This window comes from Semicossyphus pulcher, unplaced genomic scaffold, assembly GCF_022749685.1.
Source record: "Semicossyphus pulcher isolate SPU_LCO1_2020_fin unplaced genomic scaffold, fSemPul1.0.p SCAF_2, whole genome shotgun sequence".
NCBI lineage: Eukaryota > Metazoa > Chordata > Actinopteri > Labriformes > Labridae > Semicossyphus > Semicossyphus pulcher.
The window spans coordinates 27,330,041-27,352,751 of record NW_027211693.1 but is presented as its reverse complement, the minus strand read 5'-3'; the positions used below and the strand labels follow the sequence as shown (position 1 = coordinate 27,352,751).

The window sequence follows — 22,711 nt, the reverse complement described above, 5'->3', positions numbered from 1 at the left end:
TGCTACCTGTGCAGCACCAAAGGACATATCTTGGAACAATCATCGACTGTAAACTGAACTGTGAAGCTGTGTGTAAAAAGGGACATCAGCGCTAGTTCTGTTTGACAAAACTTTTCGTCTTGAACATCGACAGAACCCTGATGACTTTAATTTATCGTCATTGAATCCATTTGATCATTTTGCTTGGTGTCATGGTGCCATGCATTTGGATAGTGCCACAAATAGCATGAATGACTTTGGACACAGCCAACGTTAGCAGCTAAGTTGTTGAGCATTTAGATGCTAAACAGCCTCATATATTCTATCCTTCATCTCCTGCTAGCCCACTTTTCGGCCCGTCCAGTCGAGGCAGAGGGCTGTTCACCATGAGCCTGGTTCTGCTCGAGGTGTCTGCCTGTTAAAAGGAAGTTTGTTGCCAAATGTTGCGAAGAACTGCTCGTGGTGGATTCATGTTGGGTCTCTCTAAATAACACTTTAAAAATTTTAAAAGAAATCAGAAAGAAAGCAGAATAATGTAGGAACAATTAATCATTAATCAATTAATCAACGTAATTGATTTGTCAATCATTTATGATACATCTCTGTACAACTCGAAGATGTCAAGAATAAAACAAACCTGGTGGAGGGTTATAATGTTGCTCACCGTCTGCACTGTGTTGTGGTGACATGATTCCACTGCACGTGACCTCGTATAGCCGAGTTGCAGTTGAAAAAAGCTGCCTGTGGTGATCCGGCATAAAGATGAGTGGATCTCGGGCGGGCAGTGAAATTTGGGCACAACTATAGAAAGAACAGCTCTCACCTACGACTCGGCTCCCGTCGTTTGCACCAAAGAGCCGTTCAAAAGAATCGAATCGTTCGAGAACGTTACACCACTACTAAACACGTTATTGTGGGTTGTTTTCAATCTCAGACATGGACATACCAAAAAACATAAAACTTTTAGACAGAGAGAAAAGACAGAACTAGTTGAGTCTTGTTTGTCGTTTAGGTAAATAGAGTTTGCCGACTTCATAATTCCGGCCTAACTGCAATTCTGTTGTAGCTTTGTATGTAAGAACATTTCAATTTTGTTGTTTAGAGGTTATTTTTTGGACTATTCATGCCTTTAGTGATAGGACAGATGAAGACACACAGGAAAGACTGGGAGAAGAGAGAAGGGATGACACGCAGCAAAGGGCCGAGGGCGTAAGATGAACCTGTGGCCGCTGCACTGCAGAGTGTAGCTTCTGTATGTGGGGCGCCTGCTCTGTTGATGAGATGAGAGAAATGAGAATTCAACGTGCCACCCTGACATTTCAACTTATGAACCAAACGGCTGCTGTTCAGCAAAAGTCCAACAGTACAGTCTAACTGATATATCCATGATTGGCTTTAAATTATTATTATATATACAGTATATTCTCATGAGTGACGGAGGGTTGTTTGTGGTGCATTTTGTGATGGAACAAAGAGCTCGGACCAAACTGGATGCATGTCAATAATGATCTTTAATGTCAATATATACAGAACTTGAAAGAAAAATAGAATCTTAAAAATCAAATGAAATAAATACAATATCATACAATTTCCACAATGTCTTTTTGAAGAGAAATCCATGGAAATTTTTTTTTGTTTTTTTTTAATTCAGCCTCTCTGGTTCGACGGGGTGCGTCCCGTCCCCCCCAGAGAAATCCATACAGCTCCCCCACATGCTCTTCATCTTTATCATCTTCATAATATACTTAGATATTTTTTGCAAACTAGAATTTCTGTTATCGTTACCACATAGTTTCACCTTCAAACTCTAGGCGTTATTTTTTTGTCCATCGGCAGCTTATTTTTCCTCTTTCCATACATTGTTAGCATCACAGAGTAACATGAGTCAGACGGTGAAATTTAAGGGAAAAGAAATACAGGTTCGGTCCACACATGCATTTATGTTCCCAAAGTGCTGGCAGATGATTCTGATCCTCAGGGACTTTTTTATCTGCCACAAGCAGAGTCATTTCTTTTTACTTTGAAGACAGGAAACAGTCTGACGACGTCCCTCAGTCAGTATCATCCTGCCAACACTCTCACACATAAACCATTACTTCACTTTGAAGAAAAGAAGTTAAGAGAGCAAAAGCAAACAAGGTAAGGAGAGAGAACTGAGGAGGAGGAGGAGGAGGAGGAGGATGGCAGAGCGCAGATGAAGAGCAGTGGGGAGGGGGGCACAGTTTACCGAAGCAGCTTTGAATCAGCCAATCACAGTGAAGGAGAACATCAGCTGGTGCGTTTCTTCCCCGTACGAGGAAGAAAGAATGAAAGGCGAGGAGGGCAAGTGCATATGAAAGCTGTGGAAATAAATACAAGTCTGTCTCCCAGCAGTAACAGATATGTGGGTTTCCCCTCTTCCTCTTCAGCTGACTTCTTCACAATGCAACCTCATCCAGTGTGAGAGTGCATGTCTGTGTGTGCGTGCATATGCTGGGTGTGTCAAATAAATAGATTTAAAAAAGGAGACAGTAGGTCTGACTGGCCAGGACTTCGGTCTGTGTGTGTGCATGAGAGTCTGACTGAGAGTGAGGTCAAAACTGGAGGGATGGCGGTGTGTGTGTGTGTGTCTACATGTCTGTTGAGGTGAGTTTCTTCATGCTGCGTCTCTGGGCTAGACTGGACGCTGCCACCGGCTCCAACACCGGCTGACTTGTCTTCTGGCTCAGTGCTGAGTATGTGGCAGCCATGGCTCCCTGGAAGACAACAACACTTGGCTTAAACTTTTAAATTAACACACAAGATTAACTTTGAAGCTATTCCATTACCACTTAGTTGGCATGTTGCAGCCCTCTAGATGTACAGTGAGTTTTGTGCTACTGAACAAATCTACTCAATTCACCATATCATATAGGGCTGTGACGGTAACCGCATGGCCGCAATACTGCGGCGCCAAACGCGAGGTGGACCCAGTGACCGTCATCACCACCATGAGAGCATACAGACAGGCCTGGCTGACACCGTGGCCAAACGCATGCAAGCATCAGACATCGCGTCACATCGTGTAGTAACAGACAGTCGCTGTCCTCACTGCATCCGTCACATATACACTTTCGTTCAACATGTAAGCAAACCACATTGCTATCATCTGTGCGCTGGAGACCAGAGGGATGTACTACGAAGTGAGATTAGAGGGTAAGCCCAGTCTGTTGGAGTTTTCCTGAATGTCAGTGAATGTGTACGAGATGCTTAAAGGCCGTAAGCCTGTCAGTCACCTCTGGTAACTATGACAGTGATCTGTGCAAGATGTCACGCCTGTGATTGGCAGAGAGCAAGAGAGAGGTGGGTTGATGTTCTTCCTGCTTGGTGTTGAGCGTGGTCAGCCTCTGAGCGCTGAGCTGAAGCGAGCAGCGGGTGGTGATACAGACAATTATACTGGCAGGTTTGTTGTTTTGGCTTTGGCTACGGCCCACAGTAGGCTGTGTTAGTTGGGATTAACTAAGCAGGACAAAACTGGATAGCGTCTCATAACTGTATTATTGTGGAACGTCACAATATAAATGGACGTTGATATCAATATTAAAAGACGATGTCATTGCCGGGCTGGCCCCCGGTGTTAACACGGTATGGTTCACATCATCTGTACAGTTTTTAATTACACCTGTTGCACATATTTTGTATTATTGTTTTTTATATTTTTATTCATATTGCCTTTTTAAAAATTTTTTTTTTATAAATCTTGTTCTATTAAAGTCTTTACTTATTTTTATTCTACTTCTGTTGTAATTGTTCACCAAAACAAATCCCTTGTATGTGTAAACCTACTTGCCAATAAACCCTGATTCTGATTCTGACATTTCAGTCACAGATATAATCAATAAATAAATAAATATTATCAATGCACCACTATGTCCACTTTGTGAAACAAGCTAACAAGCTCTGTTGAGCGAAACAAATAAAAAGAAAAACCACAAACATTTCGGCAGCGGGCTGGGGAGGCGTTAATCGCCCAACCGCAAGAGGGCCTTAGCGTTTCGCGGTTAGAAAAACTCTGTACAGTCACAGCCGTAGTAACATATGAGCCTCAGCTAAACACTGTGTTCACCTGGACCATGGACTGTATTAAGCAATGGACAGAACCCCTGTGACATGACCTGTCTGTTTGGGATTGACGGTCTTAAAGCCGTTCGTACAGCATCTTAGCGGTCACAATCTTGTTCTTTTAGAGCGATGGTTGGAGCTTGGCTGACAGGGTGCAGTGGTAGCAACTTGTCAATCACAGGTAGCCAGGGCCTAAAGCATACTCTGCTTAACTGTCTACGTTACTCTTAATGGTACCATCATTTTATTAAGCGATCATAATGCTGGTTTGAAAAAGATTTGAAACTACGAACTAAGACCATAAAAAAAATATTTACTAAGGTATTAAAGCAACTGAAGAATAGGATTATTCTCCTAACTGGTTTCATACAGTCTGAAGGACTGTATTGCTCTTTTTGCAACCAGTGGGGTCGCCCCCTGCTGGCCATTAGACAGAATGCAGGTTTAGAGCCCTTCTGCACTGGCTTCACTTCCAAAAGCAGAAGGTAGCTCTATTTATTTTGTACCGTTCTCTTTTCCTTTTCCTGTCAGTTCCCTGTTATGTAAAAGCTTATCATGCCTAAAAACTACCCAAAATACAGACTTTATGTAGCTGTACATTGTATGATTGACAGCAGCCTGACACTGGTGGAACATTCAGTTAGCAGGCTCTGACAGGAAAAGGTGCCTAATTGATGAGAGCTCACAGAAGCTAACAAAGAGGCCACAGGTATAAGAACCCTCCTCATGAGGGCAGTGGTGTTCAGCTTTTCAATTCAAACACATTCGTCAGTCCTTGAATCACACGAGAGAAGAGCAAGAATGCATCACTGACGGTGGTGGGGTGCATGACAAAGGACAGGATGACTCGTCCACAGTCAGCACAACAAAACGCATGCATGGTCATCGCTAACAGAAACAAAACGTGACCAGCATGAATCTAATGAACCATCCCTCCTACTTGATGATGGTATCGAGAGGTTAGTGACGCTGGAAGTCTTATGCAGGCCTACAGTAAATACGTCAGCGGAGCGGTGACTGGATGTCAGAACTGAATGTTTCCTGACCATGTGCATCTCTGAATGGCGACACTATCCTTGGATAAGTGCTGTGTCACAACTCGCGCATTAACCCTGCTCCACAGACATCTCCCTGACCTTGTTTGTGCTGCTGCTGTTCACTATCAACGGGCCTTAGAAATAAGGAGGTCAGACAGGTTGTTCACTCCAAGCAAAATCTGCAGGCTTTGGGTATCAACCTTTGCAAAATCTTTGTGTTGTTATAAATCTGGTTTGTAGTTCTAGCAGACAACTGATAATCCTGTATTTATATTCCTGTAACATTAACATGTGTCAGATAAAGCCAGATGGAAGTTTACCTGCTTAAATGTTACATGAACATGCGCAAGAAAAGATCTATGACGGCACTTAGAATGACTTGCAAGGTCATCTGCGGAGGGGAAACAGGACTGTGAGACCGGCTGTGGTCAAGGCGGTGAGGAGTGAACCGAGCTGCAACGTGAAGCTCGCAATTTACTGTTGATCTTTGTTCTCATGATCACAGGCTTTGCGTTGTATCTAAAAGAAAGAGATCACAGATAGAAGCAGATTCCTGCGCAGGGCGGCTGGCCTCTCTCTGCATGACAGGGCGAAGAGTTCAGCAGTGCTGAGTGCTTCTATATACAGACTCAGCTCCCCGAGATTAAGAGAAGTCGACTAAGGTGGTTCGGGCGCTTGTTAAGGAGGTCAGTGTCTCTCTGTAGGGGGTCGAAGAACAACTGACTGAGAGAGGACTCCTAAACTTCACAGAGAGAGAGTGCTGTGGGAGTGTTTGGGGGATGTATCATCTTACATGAGTCTCATGATTTACCTGTAAAACATTCATCACAGTTTGTGCCGCCTGCTGTTGATAGAACATTAAATGCTCTTTGCTTACTTTCTTGCGGTTTTCTGTCACTTTACCATCATTTTTATCTATAACACTTAAGCAGGCGAAGGATTTGACGGAGCTAATGAGCTGAAGTTAAAGATGTATTCAGCGTTTTTAACACTTTAAATCACCAGATCTGCTTGTTCCAGAGAGGAGACGACCTCCGAGGATAATTTGGCGACTGTAACAACAATGAACAGATTTTGAGGCTTGTTTGGAGAGTTTGTCATGCTGTTGCTCTGGCAGTACACTTTGTGTAATGACACAGCAAAAAAATAAATAGCTTTTTAAGTTTTGTGAAGCTGACAAAATGCCAGCTGACTCTGTTCTCGCCTGACGATTGAAATCTCTCAATCTGAGGGGCAGCCCGTTTGAACTGGGTTTCATTTTGTGCCTTCAAGTAGAGTGACGTTGATGTGGTCCAACTAACTTTAAAGATTTCATCTCCAAGATTTCATGTAAATAAATGTCTCTTAAGTTAAGGTGATTGAGCCCACTGATGAAACCTTTGCATTTGCAATATGTAGTATTTTTATGGACCGGGTGTCTGTGGCGACATGTGCACCCAGTTAGTGACGCGTTTTCCATCACCCAGCAGTGGTTGGTCTGCCAGAGAGGGTAGGCGGAGCTAAGCGGCTGCTTTTCTGGTCTCTGCAAGTGTTGCGAGTAAACAGTAATCTACTATGGCTGAACAAACAAAGAAAAGATCCATGACTACAGATACAACTTCAACAATAAGTGAAAATCCAAAGAAAAAGAAACAAACTCGACGCTCAGATGAAGGCAAGAGTTACAACCGGAGCCAAATGTGGACGTCTGGTTATCTAGGACATATGCACCCAAAATTGCCTTTTATTGCCATATAGAACAAAACTGAAAACTTCGAGTTTATATCTTTAAGTGAAATATTTCTGAAAGTTTCAAGATTTGTAATGTATGCTGATGTTTTGATGATGATACTCTCTAAAGTCCCGTTCTGTTATTTACTCTTTTTATCGTTTCTGTGCTATTTTTCCTAAACGCTGTGATGGAAGAAAATCAAATTAAAAAAGTCGACGAGTCAATGTTCTCATGACATAAACTTAAGCGTCAAACTTGTGTTCTTCACCTCGAGTTGAAAATACAACCTGATCAGTCCCATTTTTAGCACCTGACCTGGAAAGCAGCAAGATAAGACAGAAGGATGGACACATCTGCTCTGTTGGATCAGATATTAGTAATGAGATTAGAAGTGTGTGAATCACAGAGATCGGCTCCCTTTGATATTCAAAGAAGCACAGATACTGGGAGGGGATGACATATTTGTAACAGAGTAGACTGTAGAATAGAGATGATGAGTGTCATAACCAATAAGGCCAACAAATGTGAGACTTTGCATCCCATCTGAACTTTGAGCTATCACTTTCCTTTAGATGTTACCACATGGTAACAAGTATTTCTAAACCTTTTATCACCACGTTACAGAAAACAATAGCTGTGCCAAAGAGCTCATGTATAAAGCTCCTGTGTCTTGTCTGTCTTCTTAATGAGGAGGACATGTGCTCACCTTGACGAGGTGTGGTGCGTCATGGCGTGTGAGCTGGAAGTGTGGTAGCGTATCTCTGCAGGTGATCCAGGAATGCTTTAGAACCTGCTCTGCTGTGTATCGCTGGTGAGGGTCCACATGGAGCATATGAGACAGCAGGTCCTGCAACACAACACAACATCCAGTCTGATAAGTACATGTAAGAAAAGAGAACTTATATTGATTGTTGGTTTATTGTGTTGACATCAACAAAACTTTATTATTTTATTGATACGAAAACTTACAGTGTATCTCAATTATTCCAACACAAAGATGCTGTCTTTGCTGTTTAGTAAACAACACAGCTTTGAATAGAGCTGTGACGGTACTGAATATTTGTAACCGCTGTGAAACACCAACTACCCCATGTGGTTTGGCAGTTAACCGCCACCCAAGTCTGCTGCCGGCATTTGCTTTGTTTCTTTAACTACAGCGCGTCCCCTAGACGGTAAAACATCATCGACATGAGTGAACACAGCATGAGCGGTGGACACGCAAGTTTTTTAACCACTACTAAGTTTGTATCCTTGATTGCTGAAAGGAAATCTGGTGGTGACTGGCTAGTTGTTGTTGTTGCGGCTAAACAAGCATGTCATGAGACTGCACACTGGCTCATCTGTGCTGATCTGATTCTGACAGCAAGATTTCTTTTGCCTATTACTGTGATCTTTAAAACAAGTTTGTTCACAGTGAATCGTTCTGTATGGAAAGATGAGGTGCTTCCTCTGGGACGCATGGATAGATAGCTTAATGCTTCTCTTTAGATTTAAATGCGCCAGAGACGAAGGACGCATACCCAGCAACGTCACTGGCTCTATATTTTTTTTAAAAAGTGGTGATGACAGTGACTGGGTCCACCCTGCGGTTGGCGTCACATAACCGCGCTATTGTGGGCATCGCCACAGCCCTAGTTTCGAATCATATTATTTCACTGCCTCTGCAGAATCACATACATGAATTAAAATAGTACAACAACATTATCTTACACTTTGTAACAAGTGTACAAAGCTCTTTACAGATGTAAGAAGAGAAAAGTAAGTACAGTACTAGACTAATATGCTTTAAAATCAGTCTGTGTACCTTTGAGGTGTCTGATACAGTATCCCAGTTGCCTCCTGTCAAAGAGAACTTTCCGGATCCTATCCGAAGTAGAATCTCCTCTGGCGTGTCGTTGGGCCCATTAGCAAACGGCGTGTACCTGACGGGGGGTTAGAGGCAGAGGTTAGGAAAACACATGATCACCTCACATGCTTACATATATTATATTTCATAGATTTAATTGTGCGCTAATACTCCTATAATTATAAGGCAAGCCTGAATGCTTTGTTGTAATTTAACACATTATTATCACAGCTGATAATGACTGAAAATTGTTTGGCTTAAAATGGAAACTTAAGCGCTGTCAGAGAAATTTCCACCAACATTTAAGCCAAATTGTCCAACAGTTGCTGGGTGCAGTCTTACCCTGCTAGCATGGTATACAGTAGAACTCCAAGACTCCATATATCACAGGCTGCATCATAACCTTGCCGCATTAGTACCTGGACACAGACAAAGAAAGGAAGACAAACCATTAGGGGCTCACGTTAACAATGGGACCTGTATCTGTATGTCCACTCTACAATTCGATCTCTTTATCGATATCTTTAGGTTTATGTTTCAGGGTATGAAGCCTGATATTCCCTCTAATGTTTGTTCTCTTTTTGCATCCATCACTTCCCCCCTCTCACCTCTGGTGCCACAAAGTTGGCGGTGTAACACGGGGTGAGGAGCAGGCCGTTGCCCCCCCGGAGTTGCTTTGCAAATCCAAAGTCACAGATCCTGATGGAGTCAGGATTTCCAGAGTCATCCATATATAGGATGTTACTGGGCTTCAGGTCTCGATGTACCACCTTCAGAGGAGGAGAATAGAGGAGAAGTAGACATTAGAGAAGAAGTTGTCTAATTATCCTTCATGCTCATGTTTGTACAGAAGTGTGCCCTCACCCCTTGGCAGTGGAGGTAGTCGACAGTCTTGGTGATGGTGTAGAGCACAGCACTGGCCTCTCTCTCAGAGAAAAACTTCTGTCTGAGGATCTTGTCCAGCAGCTCCCCTCCCTTCATCAGCTCCGTCACCAGGTACACATACCGACCCTCATCATACACCTGGCACATGCAGGCATACACAAACACAGTGAGACAACCTGTCCGTAACATTTGCGTGTGAGCATTTCATGACGTTTTAAGAGCTGTTTGCAACCATACTGACGTCTTTCAGGGTGATGATGTTGGGGTGCTGTCCGTATCTCATCAGGATTTCAATCTCTTCAGAGGGGTCCCTCTTTATTTTGTCTATAATCTGAGAAACAAAAAACACACACATGAGCGGTTACTGTAAAATGACAAAACCCTTTAAAGCAATGTTTTGCTGTTTAGAATTTCTAAGAAGTTGCTGCAATTTGGCTTCAGCTGATGAAGCTGTGCTGCCCTCTGTTGGCCTGCTGGCTACATTAAGCACACGTGACATGCCTACTCACTATTGAGACACTTTTATGACCAACATTCTGACACATAATTTTTAGTCATCTAGTTTAATATAGTAAAACCACAGATGCCCACTCACAGCCTCCAAACTGGCTTGAAAAAAAACAGTAAAGGCGATGTTAGCTTCTTAGTTAATTCAATAAAACACATACACAGGTACTCAAGAGCTGCTGACTATGAGCGATAACTTTATAATGGGTTATAACACAGGCACAGTAACACTTGTGGCCTGAAGGTAAGAGAAGAAACATTCTGATTGAAAGGTCACCACTTTAATCCTGTAGGAGCAGCACAAATCTTGTTGTGGATGTCAATGAAAAGAGCAAACCCACCCTTCATAAGCAACTGCTAACAGGCCCGTGAGCAAGGAACCCGTAACTATTTAGTAGTCAACTAAACAGTGATTTAACTGGGTAACTCCTCGGAATGACTGCGTGAGTGTAAGCTGCAGCGCTACAGCCAGTGAGCGCTGGGTCAGAGGGGATTTAGAGAAACAAATCTTGCTACCTTCACAGCGTAGTCCATGGCAGAGACTCGGTGTACACAGCGTTTACAAATGGAGTAAGAGCCGACCCCTATGTCCTCCTGCAGCTCGTACAGGTCAGAGAACTTTGCTGAGCCCCCGTGCAACTAGAAAAAAAAAACTTGAAGTTATTTTAAGTTCTTTTATGTACACCATAAAAAGTGTTTCAGTAAAATGTTGAACTGGCGATGCTTTGACATATGATGAGACGGCTCACAAGCCCCCACAGTGTCACTACAGTCCACTGTGGTCCATACAAGACAACAAAGTGCTGTAGTTCAGACTGCCTGGCGATATGTGCTCCCACAGCATTCGTCTCAACAGTTTTGTTCACACATATGCCATAGTCGAACTCTAGTGGTGGTGTTATTACATATTCAGCACTCAAACTGTCACAGCCATTGTAGTATTCGTTTGCTATTCACACATCACTTAATAGAAAAATGCTGTCAAATTAACAGTTCGGGAAATAAAGTGAGCCATGCAGAGTGTGGGGATGACACATCGTGTGTGTATGAGTGTTTAGTGTAGGCCTGCAGTGCAAGGCAACATGGATGTGTTTTTATAGGTTCTGAATGATGGCGACAGAGTTTTATCGTCATTTCACTTCATTGTGCAGATATCAAATTTTACAAGTGCAGTGGAAATTGTGAAATTGAACACAGGCAGCCATTAGAGTTAAAGAAGGAAGTGACCAAGCACCACTTGAAAGTTTTCGACAGGGTTTTCTCGCCCAATATGCTGAGATAATTATTCAGTGAGAGTCACAGATGTGTTGAGTGCAATTCTAGCTTCCTTTTAACATTGTTTACCAGCTTTTGTAAGGACAAGAATAAATTAAGAATAAATCTGTGTAATGCTCTTAAGTAGAGCATTAATCTCTGTTTACAGATTCTACATAACAATGTAGAATCTGTAGGCAGCGGCGTGGATTTTAGGGACGGCAAGTCTTCTGGTTTCCGTTTGTAGTACGCTTGTAGTCTGAGTAATGTTGACCAATCACGTATCAGCAGGCTGCAGGAAAAATAGTCCGTGTGGAGAGCAAAAGCAGACGGAATGTAATGCGTCGTAATGACATCCCGGCTCCCATCAACGATTTATCTTCTTATTAATCTCTATAAACAGACATCTGCATCTAAGTTCAGCTAACTATCCGTTCTACATTTAAAATTTAACTTGAACTAAATTCCCTCAACGCTGTGTCACGAAAGCCGTTCAGCGCTAAAGTTTCCCGACTTCCTTGAATGCATCAGATCGATCCAACCTCCGTTCAACAAACGAGCATTTTGAAAGTAGTTTTCTTCTCCTCTTGAGGACAGACCTGACAAAGCTTCATTTTTACTTCTTACAAATCTGCATCATGATGATGAAATTTCAGCAAAGGTAAGACCCGTTAATAAAAAGTAAATCACAAGGAAAACTGTTGCACTGCAGCACGCGGAAAGGAAGTCTTGACTGGAAGTTGTTTATAGCTACACGCCCAACATGTTCACTGTTGTCCCCAGAGGCTATATTGTCGTCAGACTAGAGCCTACAGGATCCGAGATTGGTAGAGCAGTAAACATTTGTTGTCAGTATTATGTTGCAAAATGTCCAATATTAGAGACAACGGAAGTATTCTCTTTATGTTTAGTTTACCAAGTTTTCACCAAGAAAACTAAAGAGTAAGTGTGTTTTGTCGTATTAGTAATTAATAATGTAATAATTAACCTGTGTACATTGTGACAGAGAACAAATGAAAAGTTACTGTGTGTTCACCTGAACTATAGGGAGTATGCTGAGCAGCGGGGAGCTCTTGTTCTCATCCATAGGGGTTGGAGCGACGAAGCTGAAGCCTTTGAAGAGCTGGTGGGCGTTTGCACTGGGAGGGATACCTGGGGAGTCTAAACACACAAAGATCATTAATGAAACACACCAACAAACATACAAAGCACCCACTAAATTTTCTTTTAGTTATCATAGAGAGTGCTCTGTTGCAGTTTCCATGGCTGCAGGAGTGGCTATTGCTTTTAAGATCAAAAACATGCGTGCGTGTAGGTGTTGATTTACCTTTAGGCGTTTTAGCGGTGAACTCGGGGTCAAAGCAGAACGTGTCATCTGGTTTACCTGCTGCAGGCTTGAATGGGGGCTGCAGCTCTCTCCTGAACAGTTTCTGAGGGATACACAGGTGCACACACGCAGAAAACGCACATACATGTTAGAAATTAAACCCCACTGCAGGCTGTTTGGGAGTGTGTGAACATATGTGGAAGAGCAGCCAAGACCCCTCCCAGATTAACCCCCTCCCATCCCTCTACAGCCCGGTCCAGCCAATAGCATCCTGCTGGCTCTTAAACACTCACACAGGGCTATTAGTGCACACACAGTGAGAACTGGCCCTCTGCCCAGACACACACACACACATAGTTGGCGTGGACTGATGGCCAGTAGTCACCAAGCCAACCGTTTGTTAGGTGTGAATCCTCAACAGAAGCTGGAGAGATACATGTGTGTGTATGGGTGGCTCTGTGAGAGAAGAGAGGGTTGTGTGTGTGTGTGTGTGTGTGTGTGTGTGTGCGTGTGTGTGCTCACATTCCAGTCGATGGTGGAAAAGAAAGCGTGGCGTTTGATCTCCTCCACTCCATCAGGCCCGGCCCCTGAAGACACAGATCACTCTGGTTCAGTTAACCTGGCACGTTCGGGTGTATTGTTTTCAGAAGGATCAACACGTTCACACATTTTTCTCTCCGTGGTTTTCAGCCCGCTATTTAAGTGGATGCCAAAATGTTAAAAAGCTCAAGCTAAGCGAGCCGTGCTATGTAAGGATCAACACACCTCATTGTCTTTTATTCTTACAAATCCACAGCTTTGATGCACCTTACCTAGTCTGTTAGCAGGGTTACGTTTAAACAGCATTCTTAGCAAACTCTGGGCCTCCAAACTGAGGAACTGCGGCATTCCCAACTTAGCTCTGGGGGGCAGAAAAGAGCAGAGAGTGAGAGGTGAATGTGGGCAAATAGGGGCAACAGGTCAATATTACTTACAGCACGTCTAAAGTTTGTAATTGATTGGTTTCAAACAGTGAGATCACTGAGAGGAGTGTTGTATTTCTGAATGGTCTTTATTGCTTTTAGCTTGAAGAAAGTCCTCTTTGCGAATAGATGTTTATTTGTGTAAAGGGTTCAGAAAAATGGACGCCGTGTACACGGAGAACAAAATGCTGGTTAAACCAAACTGACAATTTAAAGGGCAGGCAGTGACAAAGACACGTGTGAGTCATCGGTAAAAAAATGTTTTGGTAAAAAAACATTTAAATAGAAGAGTTATAACTATAACAACCTAGAATTAACAGGTCTGTTGCTTTTGCAAAGCTATTCTTAAATCTTCCAAATAGAAAACAAAGTTAGTCTATGTTAGATCTGTTTGCATATCAGCTGAACAAACTACTGACTGACAAATCACAGTTTAAACCTAAAGAAAAACAGGATCACTAAATGTTTAAAGGCCTGTTACAGGCACGGTTGTAGTTCAATAATAATCAAGGGTCACTCTCACTTTTCTGGACTAGGCAAACAATTGTTATAACATGGTTCTCCCCTGTGATGCAACACTGTGGGTACACTGACTAATTGGAAGTTTGAGTCATGTTTTTCTTTTGGGGCTAAAACTATTTCACTTCTAAATGATACATTTGGTATCTAAGGCCATGTCTACACGTACACAGGTATTTTTCAAAACAGAGTTTTTCTCTCCATAGTTTCCCAAAAAAATCCCCGTCCACACAAGCACGGTTATAAAAAAATCTCCGCCCAAACAAAAACGCAAAAACACAACAGAAACGCTGTCATGAGAATGCCACACCAACAGGTGGCGATATAACCAAGCCAAGCAAAGAACAAAAATAAATCAAAAGTAGTGCATCCCGACGCCTCTGTTCCTCAATATAGTGGACGAGTAACTGTACATATGTGTAAACAGGTAAAAAGTCCTGTTAGCGAGGTTAGAAGCATCGCCGTTTTTGTCACGTCTGTCATTTTGCAAGGAACATCGCCTCATTTGTGACACCTCACAAAAGGAGATAACGGCGCTCCGCCTGATGTCACGAGCCAAAAACACAGTTTAACCTGTCTGCAGTTTCTAAAAGTCTTCACCCTGGCCGGAGTTTTACAAAAGATCAATTTTCAGTGACCCAAAACAGTGTTCATGTGTGGACAAGAGAACAAAACGCAGAAAAAAAGCTACGTTTTGAAAAATACCCGTGTACGTGTGGACACGGCCTAAATAAAAAAACGTTTTCATTTTTGTTAAAACATCATTATTGGAGTAAAAAAAGAAAAACAGGTGATTGCAGACCTTTGAATGGTAGTGTACTTTTCAAAACCTTTTTCTCTGCTGTCGAGCTTTGACTGTTTTAATTACGCCGTGCAGTGACTCACTTTAGAATCATGTTCATGGTCTCGTTGCGGTCTTTCCCTTGGAATGGTAACGTCCCTGTTAGCATCTCAAACTGCAAACACATAGTGAAAGAGCATTTTTACTGATCAGTTCATATAAAGCCAAAGCACAAATGATGAGTCAGGGTGATTAGAGAGCTTGCATACCATAAGTACTCCCAGAGACCACCAGTCTGCACTCTGTGTGTGTCCTCTCCTGTTGACCACCTCAGGGGCCATATACTCCACCGTACCACAGAAGGAATAAGCCTTCTTATCAGCATCTACTGACTCTTTACTCAAGCCAAAGTCTGCAGGACAGCAATGCAAAGCAGAAGGTGAGATACACAGCTGGCTGGACAGTAAGGTTCAGTAATTATACAACACAGACTTGACATTCATTTAGATGCTGGTAAAACATAAACACTGCTGCAGAAAGAATTAAAAGATATTATCTGGTTCAGTCTGCTGGATTGATTTCTCAAATGAAATGAAATATATACCTGTTAACTTTATGTGTCCAGCTTCATCAAGTAAGATGCTGAAAGACAAGAACATTTTTATCATGAAGATTTTCCCCAAAAAATTAACAAAACTACTTTGCATCATTAAAAACAATAATATTATTATAAAAAACTATCAGGGCCTGTGTCCACACAGCGCCTTTTTCTGAGCGCAGCATCTTTTTTCATTTGTGCCCAATGAGGACAGAGCGTATGCGGCCACATGCGGCTATCGAGAGAAAAAAACGCTGCACCCAGCTTCTTTCAGGCAACTAATCAGATAGAGCGCCACTCGTCACCCTGGTTACCACCAAACATGGAGGAGCAACTTGTTTTGCCCGTTTCTGTCTACCCGGAGCTGTAGCTACATATGACAAACAAACAGTATCACAATAGAGAAAAGCTCATTTGTTTGAGCAGATCAGCCGGACACTAAATGTTGCTGGCTAAGTGTTTGGCTTTTATCGCCTTACGCGTTGTAAGCTTGTTGTTAGCTGCGTAGGAAGTTAAACTTATTGTTGTCATAGACACAAAACGCGCGTGCAGCGCTTTTTCTCTCACCGTACAAGCGCTTCATCCCAGCGCTCTGCCAGAAAAAGGCACTATGTGGACACAGGCCTTAGAGTGCTCGATTCAAAGCCACGTCGGACACATCCTGTCACTGTTTCTCAAACTGTTCAGGGCGAGGGAAGGTTCAGTTTGGACTCAAGATTGTGGCATGACAAATATGCTCAGTGAAGTCATGGGCTGAAATGTCTTGTCCCCCATAAATTCTGACGGTCAATTCCCCGTTTTATTTCCCGTAAGAACGGAGATACGTGTCAAGTACAGAAACACACTCATCAAACACATTCGTGTTAGTTTCAGTTGGGAAATTAACACACAGCCAATTGTCATATAAGGCTAAATTTAATCTTAAATCATTTCAAAGTTTTATTCTATGTCTATGTTCTGTGCATACAGTGTGCTGGCAGGCAGATTTTCTCAGCATAATTTAATCTTCATGACAAAAGACTACGAGACGCCTTTAGGTCTTTGAGAACTGCACACTTCCAAGTCAAAAATGTGTACTAGTCATTCTTTATTTATTTATAGTCAGTGTTGAGAGATGGGGAGTAAAGTGATCAGATTGGGAATAAATATCTTATAGTTTGTTTACAAGATTAACGTCTGACACATCGTCTGAAATAATGAGTAATGCCTGCTCTATGTCGGTTACGTTTAGGGGTTCTAAGTGAAAGAGGTCAAAGATGGTAAAGGTGAGATCTAGGATTCGTACTTCTCTGGCTTGAGATCTCTGTAAACTATGCCCAGGTTGTGCAGATGGTCGAGGGCCAGGGCCAGCTCTGCAAGGTAGAATTTCACATCTTCCTCTGTAAACATAACCTGATAAGAACTGGACAAATTTACTCTCTGAACTCAGACAAGGAGAGAAATTCAGCAGCAAAGGAAAAAAAAACTTCAACATTAAGCTCAACCACAAAAGAGAAAACAGAATATTATTATTGTCATAATATAAACATTTCAAATAGGTTACATGATTCAGCAAGCTGTTGATTTGACATTGCCAGCAGCTATCGCATTGGTTCTGAGACATGCTTTCAACACAAGGTCTACGCAGAGAACAATCACACATTGTTGAATTCCCTGAAAGCATTTGAAAAGAGCTGATCTGAGCCTCTAACTGACAAGCGATTGATGATCACAAAGAGATTAAAGATTCCAAGAAAAGCATTTGAGATTCCAGGAGGAATTCAAGTCAGAATTTGAATAAAAAGCCAACTGAAAAAAGGAGCGACTAATGACTACTTATGCCCTTATAAAGTAAAACAAAATCCTTTTGCATACTAAATTTGCACCTGTTCCATTTGCAGCTGTCATCTTACAATTCCTCTGGGTTTTTAAAAGAACATTGTGGCATATGTAGTCTGAGTTTTCCAAATATGTGGAAAACACTCGGGGGTTCAGAAATTAAATTACATTCAAGAATGAAAAGGACGTTCTGTGCTTCTCTTTTCAGACTGAAAAAGGTGCAAAAAAAGCTTAAAGTGCAATGAGATGTAAAGCAAAAGGATGTGAGCTTACCTCTTTGGATAAGCGAGTGAATACATCCCCTCCCCTGAGAAAGTCCAGTATTAAATACAGTTTCCCTTCTGTCTGAAAGGCTGGGAGACACAGAAACAAGTATATTACAGAGAAGCTAATCATATTCTGATTACAACAGAGAAACTCGAATGTTTTGATTACACAGGTTGACACATAAATAAATGTAAATACTGCTACTCTGCCATTAACTACAATAATATTAATATGAAAAAAAGTAGCATTAAGTTAACACTTGTTTTTAATCTGTGTCTTATGTGTATTGTGCGAGCTAATAATAAACTTTACTGATTTGAACGAATTCCAGTTCATTAACTGTATCATGTCACAAGCCTAACAATAATTTTTGTGATTTGAAAATGAAGACGCACATAACCAGTTCATCCCCAGCTCAACATGAACTTAAATGTAAATCCGAACATTTTTCTTACCGTAGTGCAACTTCACTATGAAGGGATGATTGACTTCCACTAAAATGTCTCTTTCCATTTTAGTGCGAACTCTGTCCCTGACTGAAGAGACACAACAGGAAGGGACGGTGAGAGGGAGAAATTCAACACTGAGGACAGAACATACTCTCAGATTTGCACTGTTGCATTTTGCGTAGATGTAGATTGAAACCAAAGTTGCATTACCTTTCAAAGATGCTTTTTTTAGAACTTTCATTGCATATAACTGACCAGCATCTGGACCCACAATCTTCCTGACAAGAAACACCTGCGAGAACAGAAGAAATGTACAAAGGTATTAATGCCTGTGGTTTCACTAAAACATTTGATTGGACTGTTGCATTCCCTTACCTTGCCAAACGAGCCTTGGCCGAGGACTTTTAGCAGTTCAAACTGAGATGGATCAGCTTTCTCACAGCCCTCTTTCACGTGGTGGGTGATAGGAATCTCCTTATATGTCCCTTCATCCTACACAAACAGGATCAGTATGAGACAGTCGCACAACACTGCAGGTATGTCATCCTACACACACACACACATGTGCTCCAAGACCACAAGCAAACCATTACTTACACAGTGTGAGAAAGACTCTCCCTCCTCCATAGGCTCGTCCATGATCTGATGCCCATTGACCTGCAGCAAAACCAACAAATATCATCAGTGGAGCCTGCAACAGTGAGCACTTTCACAGAGATTGTTCAGCCTTGTATTCAGCTGAGCAGGAGTGTGACTGCAGCTGCAGCACGCCCACATGTATGATGGAAGATTCAACAGATGAAATCAATGAGTCACATGCAATAACAGTACGCTTTCACTTTCCCAACTGCAGCTCTATTTGTTGTCAAACAGTATGGAGTCCATACTCTAAGCCTGTCCAGCTGTCCAGCTTTCATCCTGCCCCTATAAAGCCCCTCATTATTAGCATTCTAGCTTAATCCCCGGCCAGAGCAAAAACAACATGTCTGACTGGCTCTGAGAGGCTGATGTTTGCTGGAGCAGTGGACAGCATTCAGCCTCTTGAGGACAAAGTAGGGTCTAACCCTTTCAGGACCTCAGGCTGATGATGGTGGCAAAATGCTCTTAAAAAAAACAGCATAGAGAAAGACATGCTTTCTTCTTTCTGAGCCTGTTTTAAGCCTCTCTTTTGTTTATTTAAAGAGCCATACACTGTGTCAGCAGAGGGATATCAGATATCTCAGCATCTGCAAGTAAATCAAACAAAACAAAAAAAAACTGACCGCAATAACATTATCCAGGTCTACATATTTCAGTTCTGTTCTGCAGCTCTGCCTGCATGATGTATTCAGTCCAGTGTGTTTGTGTGTTGAATTCCATCAAGCCTCTGAAGAGGGGGGATGAGTCATAGCGCTACGCAAACCCACTCAGTGGGTGGAGCCACCAACATACACTCACATACATCCTCAGAATGGAGGCCAACAGACCAATTCCCAATATATTTGTACTATAGAATAACATTAACAACATAAACATTAAAATAAGTCAAGATGTATATTACAAAGCAAATTACAACATAGGAAAAAAAAAGTCAAAACTTAAGCAATGGTGCATCCCTGAAGTATAACATCCAGGCTAGCAGAAGCCAGGGCAGTGCTTGTGTCATAATTCACACATACATTTTCACTCCCACCTTTGCTGTGGCTCATCACGGCTTGTAACACAGTGCAGCCTACACTTGCAGCACAACCAGGCGAGCCTTTTTCAGCCATTTGAAAAGATGTCTGACAGTCATACATAATAGCACCACACAATCTCTGATGGTGGCATATAGCTAGTACTTTGATAAAATCATCTTCAAAGACAAAACTGATATAAAACGGACAAACGATTAGCATCCCCGCTAGCCCAGATTAAGTGGCTAGCCTTAATGTTTATTTCTGTTGCCTTGGCAGCTTACAAAGAAGCAGCATTCAGTGTAGAACAGATTAAAGTGCTCATTCTTAACAAAAGATGAAAACTTTCTTAAACATAGTAGTATTGAGGGCATATTAGTCAGTGAATTATTCAAAATTTCCATGTAACCTACATAAAGTGAGGGGCTGCAGCAGCTTGGCAAAAAGATAAGAATGCTGTGGCTGAAGTCCCCAAAACTATCAAAGGAGGAGAGTTTAATTTAACAAAGAATGGACTAGGTCAGAAGAGCGTGTTGCAATAGCTTTCTGCTGGCTACAAAACATTCACCACAGTCAGACAGACAGTTTGTTCTGTAGGTGTGAAAGACTGCAAAGAATCCCAGAGATGGAGAGGTTTAAGATGTCAGTTTGGGTTAGACGCACATGAAAAAACATCTCATCATAGGGCCAATGTGAAAGCAAACTATTCCACAGTTATTACAAGACAGCATCAGAAATATTAAAAGGTATGGATTGTTTCTCTAAAAGTCTGAATTTAAGTTTGCCTGTGATTCATACAAGGGTTTACATTCCACCAAGAGCTCCCTCTTGTTATGATGCTGCAAGGTTGGGTTTTAATCACTCCTTCATTATGCTAATGGATTTATTATAACATCAGCTCTCTAGTTAATTCATTTGAACAAATAAGTAGAGATTAAGTGGCTCACAAATCGAAAGTTATATTAAAGCTGCCGTGAGGAACTTCTGCGTTGTGTTGATTTTGGCAACCCCTGTAGACAAAGCCATACCTCTTATCCCTTTGCTTATTTCTCCTGCTTTCTTTAACAGTCATATGTATCACTTTACATTTTTTGCCCTGGAAAATGAAAACAAAGGCATCGTGCAGTTAATCGCTTCATCTGACACCTACCCCCCACCAGTGGTTTTAGGTATTAAAAGTAACTATATAGAAATAATCAATCTTGTCACTGATGGTCTGGCTTGCTTTTGTAGGTCATATAGAGTAAACTGAATTAATTTCAGTCTGTTTCATAATCAGTGAAAAACTCCTCACAGGAGCTTTAAATTTGCCTGTTATTTATACAAGGTAAACCAAGTTGTTATGATGCTGCAGCGTTAGGGTTTAATCACTCCTTCATTATGCTAATGCAGTTATTATAACGTCAGCTCTGTGGTTAATTAATTTGATCAAAGAAGTGGACATTAAGTGGCTCACAAATCGGAAGTTATAGCTATTAACATCACTATTTAACTTGTGCTGCTGACAAGTAGCCCTCCGTTGTGAAGACGTCTCACCAAGTTTGACCTAGATAGTGCTTTACTTTGAATATATATTAATATTGCTGAAATATATCGTACTTTAGATACATAAAACTAATTTGCTCTCATTAACTTAACGACAGAGGTCAAATAAAAACTTGTCTCCAAGTTTCAAGCTGTCAGCTAGCAGGCTAGCTAAATGCTAATGCTGCTAACGCTAAGCTAGCTCTGAAGCTTTTGAGAAGAGTAAATAACAACAAAGCTAAGCGGAGGAAATGTGTAATTGGATAAAGAGCTTGACCTATTTGCTGAATTGTGAGCTGTGGAGACAGGCCGGACAGGATGCTCTTAAAGTAATAAATCCGGACAGTGCAACAAAAATAAACATCTAACCAGCTGTTAGCATGAGCTAACGGGTTAGCATGCATCACGGAGCGCTGCAGGTCGTGACGCGAGTTTAAGCTCTACCAGCCTCACAGGGCAGGATAACTTAACGGGACAACATAAACCAAATCAATTGACTCATAATAATCTGTAAACACGCATTTATAAACTCACCTCACTACTGACGCTGTTTACCTCCATCTTGTGCCAGGATCCCTGTCTCAGTCTACGGCATCGTAGTCACCTAAAGCCCCGCTCCACGCTGCATGTCGTCCCGTCTGTGGAGGTCCGGCTCTTCTGCTTTGTTGATCAGATACAAGCTCTGTGCCTGCCGACCGCTATCAGGATGGGATCAGGGGGTCGGTGCGGGGAATAGCTGATGTTGATGACTGGACCATACGCTCGCCGAGAGCACCGCTACCCTGCCATGGATGCGAATATGGCGGCTATCGTGGTACCTGATCGTCAGTGAATGAGAGTTTATTGACGTATTTATGACGCAATTCAGTTAAGGATTTCCCCCCGTCCAAACCAAAGCGAGACAGGGAGGAGGGAGAGAGGACGTGGTGGCGTGGGGGACTTGATGCTGAATGACACGCTGCGTGTGACAGACATGCATCCGGGTGATGGACCATTTGCTTGCGACTGAAATGGTCACAGCCATTGTAGCAGACAGAGGAGTTTAATTTACGGTTGACGCAGGATAAAATTAGGGAGCAAAACAGCCTGCTGTTGCGGTGAGCTATAAATCTAAGCCTCTGATCTTAAGGGTGTAAGTTGAATGTTTTAAAGCCACTGTTTCATAAGCCTGTCCATCCCTTGTCCAAGTGGAAATAAGAGGCTTAAAGCTCATCCACTTTCCGTCCAGCTCTGTCTCCCCGACTCACAGGCACAGTCTTTGTGTGGTGCGGTAATAGATTTACGCTACATCTGCATTTGTTTATGCAAATTCACAAATGTATAATTAGTGGAAATGTTGTTGTACTGTTTGTCTCAAGACTGTCGGTTGTCTTTTCTCGCCTGTTCAATAGAAAAGGTCATTATGGACATAATCTTGATCTTCAACAGAAGTGTATTTTGCATTTAAGTTCAATCTTTCACCTTCTAAATGAAGACAAGCCCATTGCAGTTGTTGTGTATTAATCATGTTTG

General features: G+C 42.0%; 1 protein-coding gene across 2 annotated transcripts; it reads right to left on the bottom strand.

Moving 5' to 3' along the window:
- Window positions 1-1,471: 1,471 nt before the first annotated feature.
- On the bottom strand, window positions 1,472-22,015 carry rps6kal (ribosomal protein S6 kinase a, like). Of its 2 annotated transcripts, XM_069669206.1 has the most exons (22): window positions 21,734-22,015; window positions 18,618-18,677; window positions 18,396-18,512; window positions 18,231-18,312; window positions 18,027-18,107; window positions 17,578-17,657; window positions 16,772-16,878; window positions 15,493-15,530; window positions 15,158-15,300; window positions 14,993-15,063; window positions 13,439-13,527; window positions 13,149-13,213; window positions 12,627-12,729; window positions 12,336-12,460; window positions 10,562-10,684; window positions 9,780-9,869; window positions 9,518-9,676; window positions 9,262-9,423; window positions 8,996-9,072; window positions 8,612-8,729; window positions 7,514-7,654; window positions 1,472-2,714 (listed from the first exon to the last, which is right to left on the bottom strand). In XM_069669206.1, the coding sequence occupies exons 1-22, from the start codon at window positions 21,758-21,760 to the stop codon at window positions 2,589-2,591; spliced, it is 2,184 nt and encodes a 727-aa protein (XP_069525307.1). In that variant the 5' UTR covers window positions 21,761-22,015; the 3' UTR covers window positions 1,472-2,588. The 2 variants fall into 2 exon arrangements, with proteins under 2 accessions (XP_069525307.1, XP_069525308.1); XM_069669207.1 differs by lacking the exons at window positions 18,231-18,312; window positions 18,396-18,512; window positions 18,618-18,677; window positions 21,734-22,015 and having other exon boundaries at window positions 16,772-16,888; window positions 18,027-18,106.
- Between the last annotated feature and the right edge of the window lie 696 nt (window positions 22,016-22,711).

Bases quoted from the DNA above. Each gene is read 5' to 3' on its own strand.
- rps6kal (XM_069669206.1), bottom strand. From the start codon at position 21,760: ATGGAGGTAAACAGCGTCAGTAGTGAG. The intron at 8,730-8,995 runs GTAAGACTGCAC...ACCCCCCGTCAG, and splicing joins CTGTATACCATGCTAGCAGG to GTACACGCCGTTTGCTAATG. The intron at 2,715-7,513 runs GTGAGCACATGT...GTTGTCTTCCAG, and splicing joins ACGCACCACACCTCGTCAAG to GGAGCCATGGCTGCCACATA.